This window comes from Trichechus manatus, unplaced genomic scaffold (genome assembly GCF_000243295.1).
Source record: "Trichechus manatus latirostris isolate Lorelei unplaced genomic scaffold, TriManLat1.0 scaffold00053, whole genome shotgun sequence".
In the NCBI taxonomy this organism is placed as follows: Eukaryota; Metazoa; Chordata; class Mammalia; order Sirenia; family Trichechidae; genus Trichechus; species Trichechus manatus.
In genome coordinates, this window is record NW_004443989.1 from 608,594 (window position 1) to 617,227 (window position 8,634).

The following is an 8,634-nucleotide window of genomic DNA, read 5'->3' on the forward strand; positions in this document are numbered from 1 at the left end:
GCAGAAGCCGGTGCCTCCTGGCCAAGAGACTGTGGCTGCAAGAAGCAGAGGAGGCCGAGCGGTGGTGAAGAAGGGTTGGAAAGTGTATACCATGGGTTACCAGTTGTTCAGTCTCCTGCTGGGAGTTCTGTGAAGCTGCTTTCCGGTATTCCCTGTCCACCAATCTCCAACAGGAGTCCATGCTGCATGAGCTGATGGGGACCTCCACAGGTATCTCTTCTTGCTCTTTGTTCTTTGTCAGTTTCTTATTCCATTCCGTGCTTGGCTGAGTTCTTTATCTCTTCATTTGACGCTTAGGGTTCCAGGACTGACATTTTTCCCTGTTTTACTTAATTTTTCAGGTCTCTGCTGTGGAGGGACGGCATGGTGCTTCTGTCTATAGCGTCATGTTGGCTCCGCCCCAGTGTGAACATTTTTTAATATGCTCATGACCAAACTGATTGATCACATTAAAATAATCGGTTACAATAAAAAGCCAATATATCTAGCAGTCTCTGGAAGTCAGGGAAGAGAGTTAGTTAAGAGCGCAGATCCTGGAATTGGAAGAGAGCTAAGTGTGAATCCTATGTCTGCAACTCACCAGGCGTAGGACCTTAAGTGGTATAATTAACCTCTCTAAGACTCAATTTCCTCAACCCTAAAATGAGGATGGAGCCCTGGTGGCAAAGTGGTTAATTAAGATTTGGCTGCTAACAAAAACGTCAGCAGTTTGAATCCACCAGGTTCTCCTTGGAAACCCTATGGGGCAGTTCTACTCTGCCCTATAGGATCGCTATGAGTCGGAATCAACTTGATGACAACAGTTTTTTTTTTAAATGAGGATAATAATAGTATTGCCATGAGGATCAAATGAGGCAATATGTAGACAGCATTTAGCATGATATTAGTCAATCTATTTTTTCAGCAACAACACAATAATGATAATATCAGTATCATCATCATCATCATCATCGGGCGTATTTGTCAGCCTTTCTGCTCACTGACAGGTCAAAAGATCTTTCCCCTGAGCGTTTGTCTTCACATCTATTGATCATTGTTCCCTGTTACCATCCCAAGCCTGGCCCTGCTCCTCTTTGTCTTACCTAAGGAATTTCTTGAGATATTGTCGGCTGCAGGAAGACCAGGAAAACACCCCATTGTTTCCCATCAGTGTGGGAGACATGATGTTGCCTTCAGCCTTTCTGCAGGGGTTGCCTTCTCCATCATGAATCATGCCGAAGCTGGAACAGAATGAGGAGGAGAAAACTCTTCTGTGAATCCATTTTCCAAATTACAACCAGAGGAAGAAAAAGATGCATTGAGAAATCAAAAAACTCAAGTAAGGATTATTTTTTGAAATTGTAAGAAAAGAGAAAGACAAAAATGAGTTGTTATATTAAGTATTGTAAAATTCACATAGAAAATGATAAAGAATGTTAAGGGCTTTGTTATGTATTGGCCAAAAAAAAAAACAAAAAAACCCGAAGAATGGTGTGCTTGTTATATACTTTAAGGGCGAGAAAATTCCTGCCAGGCTTTCTAAGCTACACCAAAGTGATGAGATAGTCATTCTTTTACTTCAAATAGCAAAATTCCTCTCTTGCCACTTATCATGGAAGTTCAGAGTGAGTGGAAGGTACATACAGAAAAGCTGATCATAAATTGTTTACAGACTATTCATGCATAAGGCTAGTGTGACATAAAACCCTTTTTCCAAGATGACTGATATACTAACTGAAATCATAAACTCTGCTTATAAATAAATTCTACTATAAATATCATAAAAATGGTTGAACTTATCTACTGAAAGCATGGGAAGGACTTCTTTTAATTTTTTTTTTAATTAAGAAATTTTTTTGAGGTATATTTTAAATACAGTGATTCATACAGATCTTAAATATACAGTTTGGTGAGTTTGATGTGTAACCAATGCCCCAATGAAGAGAGAGAACATTTCCATTACCACAAAAGTTCTCTCATGTCCTTTTCCAGTTAGTCAATCTGCAGAGGAACCACTCTTTGGATTTTCATAACCAGAGATTAGTTTTGATTATTACAGAACTTTATACAAATGTAACCATGCCTTCAATGCCATCAGTTCTGGATTATATGCTACCTCCTGAAATGGTTGAACGTTGACCAATTCTTTTTGGTACTGTGACTCTGTGTATTCCTTCCATCTTCTTTTTTAATTTTTTTATTGTACTTTAGATGAAAGTTTACAGAGCAAACAAGTTTCTCATTCAACAATTAATACACATATTGTTTTGTGATATTGGCTGCCAACCCCACAACATGTCAACACTCTCCGGTTCTCGACCTTGGGTTCCCCATTACCAGCTTTCCTGTCTCCATCTGCCTCCTCATCCTTGCCCCTGGTCTGGTGTGTCCCTTTAGTCTTGTTTTATGGGCCTGTCTAAAATTTGGCTGAAGGGTGAACCTCAGGAGTGACTTCATTACTGAGCTATAAGGATGTCTGGGAGCCACACTCTCGGGGTTTCTCCAGTCTCTGTCAGACCAGTAAGTTAGGTCTTTGTTTTGTGAGTTAGAATTTTGTTCTACATTTTTCTCCAGCTCTGTCCGGGACCCTCTATTGTGATCCCTGTCAGAGCAGTCAGTGCTGGTAGCCGGGCACCATCTAGTTGTGCTAGACTCAGGCTGGCGGAGGCTGTGGTAGTAGTGGTGCATTAGTCCTTTGGACTAAACTTTCCTTTGTGTCTTTGGTTTTTTTCATTCTCCCTTGTTCCAGATGGGGCGAGACCAGTGGAGTATCTTAGATGGTCGCTCACAAGCTTTTAAGACTCCAGACACTACTCACCAAAGTAGAATGTAGGATGTTTTCTTTATAAACTATGTTATGCCGATTGAGCTAATGTTCTCTGAGACCATGGTCCCCAGAGCCCTCAGCTCAGTAATTTGGTCCAGGAAGGACTTCTTTTGAATGCATCATATGAGAAAGCTTTCATTTGTGCTATTTCACCACAGAAGGTTCTGGCAATTGGAGAGTAAAAATAACTTTAGGTGGTTTACTCCCTAGAAATCATACACGTTACAACTAAATTATTCCCAAATCCCCTCACATCAACAATGATTGGCATTTACTGAATGCTTCTTATATATCAGAGTCCCTGGGTGGTACAAATGGTGAGTGTGTTTGGCTGCTAACAGAAAGGTTAGAGTTCTAGTCCACCCAGAGGCACCTCAAAAATAAAAAATAAAAAAAAAGGCCTGGCGATCTACTTCTGAAAAACCAGCCATTAGAAACCCTGTGGAGCACAGTTCTACTCTAACACACATGAGGTCACCATGAGTTGAAATTGAATTAATGGCAACTGATTTTTCTTATATATCAGACACTATTCTATAGGATCACAATGAGTTGGAATCGACTTGACGGCAACGGGTTTTTTTTTTTTAATTCTATGATTTACACAAGATTGATTCTATTTATTCTATCTAGATTAATAATAATCATTAGAGGAATGTCATTTAATTGTCAGATAAGTTATTATGTAAAGTGTCGAGTCAAGGGGACACTTACTTGTGCCCTGATTCATGAGCAATGGTGAAGGCAAGGCCGAGCCCTGTGTCTTCATTGATGGTACAACTTCGGTACTTACTGCACATTCCACTGATGGGGGCAAAACCTATTGAAAAATCAATTTCAGATGTGAATCCAAATGGGTACACACAAATACACAATCATTTCTCATGTTCCCAAGATGTTCTACACAGTTTTAGTTTAATGGGTTAATGCATTTCATTTTTTTTTCCAGGAAAATATTAATCAGTTAACTGCTAAAAATATATAGTTGTCTGAGCTGTTGAATGATAATATAAAAATGTAGTCTTGCAATTTCTTGCTTTTTTAGATACTGCCATCAATTTGTCCCCCTAATTACTCTGTGAAGTCAGCATGAGTATTATAATTCTCATTTTACATAGTACGGCTCAGGAAATTTATACAGCATGTCTACATGTATTATGTGGGTTAGAGCAACTGCTAAAATGGTATCTAAACCAATGCAAAATTTCACTTACAGTGGCACGAGCGTCAAAGCTCAGGATATATTTTCTAAGGGAAAATATACAGCCTAGCCTTTTTTTAGAGCAGAAAACATGGACACACATAAGCAATGTGTCCAGATTAAATCATGTTTTCCTGGCCATTTAAATGTGATGAATGTTCTTGTTCCCAAAGAGTTAGGCCTTTACTATGGTTGGTTGACCCACCTCTTTCCAAGAGCAATTTTAAAACCATTTGAGCCAGACCTTGATTCTATCTTGATCTATATTGTGTGAATGTCTTTCTTCCCAGTGTTGGGTCCTCAATAACTAGTAGAACAAGGCTATGCGTGTCAGTTAGTGTTAAACGTAGGTTTCTGAAATGACTGTACACACCACACTGTGATGTGAGACAGATCATCTGGGAAACCTAATGTAAAGGCACATGTCATGGATGGCATCATCATCACCACCAACATCATCTCTATCACTAGATAAATGGCAGCTAAATACCAGGCACTGTGCTATATGCCTAGTGTATGTCTATATGTGTGTAGGTAACTATAGAGGAGGAAACTGAGCTTCAGAAAAGTGAATCAAACACAGGCCTATCTGAGGTCAAAGCCCATGCTCTCTGTATTAGGATATGCCGCTTAAAGTAAGTAGGTTATAAACCAGTTTTGGGGATTTCTGGAATTATATTTGTTTTTCCAAGCCTTTCCTTATACTTTGGATTTTGGTTAGCTAATAAAAATAAAACTGCCTTCTTCTTAGAATCCCTCTTCAAAAAAAAAAAAAAAACAATGCATTGGGTTATCAGATGTCACTTTGCAATTTCAAACTCAGAATATGAATGAATATATACATTCCTCATCATAAAAACCCTTCCTATGAAGCTAATGCCTCAAATGGTTAACTCTTAGTCATATACCGTTATTTGAAAAGACTGTGATGAATGGCAGATTCTTAAACCTATTTTTTAACAGAACATTATAGAAAACTTGAAAAATTTAAAAAATAAAACTTCTGTAAAATCCAATCTATATTTTTCTCTAATATAAAAAAAAAGATGGGGGCAAATCATATACACTTTTCTCAACTCCCCCAAATTTTACTATTGTCCTAGACCATCAATTGTGTCAGTAAACTATGGATCCCAGGTCAAATCTGGCCGATCGCCTATTTTTGTAAATGAAGTATTATTGGAACACCAAAAAAACCAAACCAAACTTGTTGCCATCGAGTCGATTCTGACTCACAGCAACCCTATAGTACAGGGTAGAACTACCCCATAGGGTTTCCAAGGAGGAACTGGTGGGTTCGAACTGCTGACCTTTTGGTTAACAGCCGAACTCTTAACCACGACACTACCAGGGTTTCCTATACAGCCACACTCGTTTGTTTACATGTTGTCTATGGCTGTTTTTGTGCTAAAACATCAAAGTTGAGTTGTTGCGACAGAGATGTACAGCTCACAAAGCCTAACATATTTACTATCTGGCCCTTTACAGAAAGTTTTCTAACCTTCGATCTTAATAAAAAAAAAATAAATTGAATTCCTACTATGTTCAACACAACAACAACTATGTGCAATAGAATATACTTGAAAACACAGAAGACTTAAGATGTAAGAGATACAGTCCTATGACACACCTATTAGAATGGCTAAAACCTAAAACACTGACAACACCAAGTGCTGGTTAGGATGTGGAGCAACAGAACACTCATTTATTGCTGGTGGGAGTGCAAATGGTATGGCCACTTTGGAAGACAGTCTGGTAGTTTCTTACAAAGCTAAACATAGGTTTACCATACAATCCAGCAATCTTGCCCCTAGGTATATACCTAAATGAGTTGAAAATGTATGTCCACATAAAAACCTGCTCATGAATGTTAATGGCACCTTTATTCATAATTGCCAAAAACTGGAAGCAATCAAGATGTCCTTCAACAGGTGACTGCATAAACCACTAAGGTTCATCCATACAGTGGAGTATTATTCAGTGATAAAAAGAAATGTGTCATCAAGGTACAAAAAGACATAGAGAAAACTTAAATGTATATTGCTAAATGAAATAAGCCAGTCTGAAAAGGCTACATGCTATATGATTCCAATTATATGACTTCTGGAAAAGGCAAAACTATAGAGACAGTAAAAAGATCAGTGGTTGCCAGGGATTCAGGGGGAGTAAGGGAGCTATAAAAGAGAACACAGGGTATTTTTAGGGCAGTGGAACTATTCATTATGACATCGTAATTGTGGACACACGACATTATGCATTCGCCAAAGCCCGCAGGACCGTACAACACAAAGAGTGAATTCTAACGTAAACTATGAATTTTAGTTAATAATAATGTATTGATATTGGTTCATCAGTTTTAACAAATATACCACACTAATGCAAGATGTTAACAGGAGAAACAATATGCAAGGGGGAAATGAGGTATATGGGAACTTTCTGTACTTTATGCGTTATTTTTCTGTACATCTAAAACTGCTCTAAAAATAATGTCTATTTAAATATTAAAAAGAAAAGATATCACCCTTCCTATCACTGTATTTTACAAATATGGAAGAATTGAGCCATTCCAAAGGTCAAGTAACTTTCCAAAGGAGGTACTGCTACCTAGTGGCACAGTTAAGTACCATGGAGCCCAATCAAACTGTCTTCAGCTACCTGGCTCTGCAATCATGATGCTTACGGAATAACCCACAACTTGCCTAGTTAAACAGTGATATATCTTATGTCTCAATTATCACCAATAGGGTAAATAAATAAAAATCCAAGGAATAAAGTAAATGGGTTCCCCTGCTCCACACTGAATTCAATTAAGTAGAACAATATTCACCAGAGGGTACAATGAAGATGCTTCATTATTTAAATAATGTCTCTTTATTAAGCATCATAAGGGCCACCTGCCCAACAGACACATTTCTGTACTTCTGCTTTCAGCTAACACGGATGTGCATGACATGTTTATTTGTACCATACCTAGAGTGTCACACGGTTCGTTCTTCCAGGAACAAATATCAAATCCCGTCAGTAAGATGGCGTGGTCATGCCTCTTGCCATTCTTTCCAACGAGAGCAGACTGCCATTGACAAAAACTATTCAGAGACTGGTCTGCGTGGTGATTGATCAATAATCCTCCCTATGGGAAACCCACACAAATCAGAGTGTGAATTTGTCAGAGATGAGAATGCGGAATCATTCCATTTGTACAGGCAAACACAGAAACATCATGTTTCTAGGGAGAAAGGTCAGTAGAGGAAAACACTTGAGCTAAAGTTGGAAACAACTGGTAAAAAATTCTATTTTAGGTAAATGCTCGTAATATTCAAATCAACTACAAAGTGTCAGTAGCATAGTTCATGACCAATTATATTTCTATAACAAATAGACATTACTGTATTTTTTGCAAATAACGTGCCCACATGTATAACGCGCCCACACATATAATGCTTACGAAAATAATGTGCGGGGGTAGAGGGATTGTGTGGTTGGCAAAAAACATATAACATGCACATTATTTGCGTAAAAATATGGTAAGTTAGGAACGCATTTGTTTATTTCATGTTGGCACCACCTATATAAAATGCTTATAACTTTTAGAACATAATAAATTGATTGTGATAAAGCCCAATAGCTTCTTCAATAGAACATGAATTTCAGGAAGGCAGATACCATAGCTTATTTACATCTATATTACAATTGCCAGCACGGGCCTTGACATATCATAGATTTCAATCAATCAGTCAATAAATCACAAGTTCAATGAATGGAAGAATAAAAGAATAGTTATAAGACTGTAAAGGTAGGATAGACCTTACTCTTAAAATAACTATTTATCAAAATGTTTACTTAAAACTGTTGACTTTGGTCAGGTTGACAGTTTTTAGACAAGATCTTTAATTATCAGTGAATTAGGATGCCACTGGCTTTGATGTCCTTGGGCAATGTTTAAGTGATGCGTTAAAGCAAATGTGTCTCCCAACCAACACAAACCCTGACTATCTTTCTAAAATTCCAAGAATAATTTGACAAGTTGTTAACCTCTGTAGCTCTACACACCTGGACAATTAGATTAATTCTGTCTTGTCTTTGACTCCTTTCTTTGTACATCCTTCTTTGGGGTTACAGATGAAGAGGAAAAGCCTCAGGGGACTTAAAAAAAAGTTTGTTTGATTGGTAATCCCCACCTCACGAAAATACAGTTTCAACATCAAAACACTACAAAGAAGTGAGCACTGTGCAATTCAACACTTTATTATATGTTCTTGTTTGATAATTTGCCCTGTGCTTATGTCTTGAACCTCACTGTAATCAATTCAAGGGCAGTTAAATAGTCCTTGTTTATTCTCTGGAGTACCTAAAATGGTTCTGGGGATACAGGGTTTACTACAAGAATTTGCTGATGACTTATTTCAGTACATTTTCAAAATACCTTTCTGCATTGACCTGCAATTACCCAGCAAAGCCAACTTGAAAACTCCAACTAACCCTAAAATCTATGACCAAATGCTTTTTCTTTATGAAGCCTGCATAATATTTTTACTTTCCTTTTATCGTGTACTATTTGTATTTATATTATATATGCACATTTCATATTTTATGTGTAAATATATATACATATACATTTATACGTGTG

At 37.6% G+C, this 8,634-nt stretch overlaps 1 protein-coding gene across 1 annotated transcript in view; it reads right to left on the bottom strand.

Moving 5' to 3' along the window:
• ADAMTS18 (ADAM metallopeptidase with thrombospondin type 1 motif 18) overlaps positions 1–8,634 on the bottom strand; it is a 152,669-nt gene that overhangs the window by 71,959 nt on the left and 72,076 nt on the right. The window contains exons 7-9 of the mRNA XM_004377704.1: positions 6,978–7,137; positions 3,521–3,626; positions 1,083–1,220 (exon numbers count right to left, since the gene is read on the bottom strand). Of these exons, the coding sequence (XP_004377761.1) occupies positions 1,083–1,220; positions 3,521–3,626; positions 6,978–7,137 (404 nt within the window). The remainder of the gene's footprint in view (positions 1–1,082; positions 1,221–3,520; positions 3,627–6,977; positions 7,138–8,634) is intronic.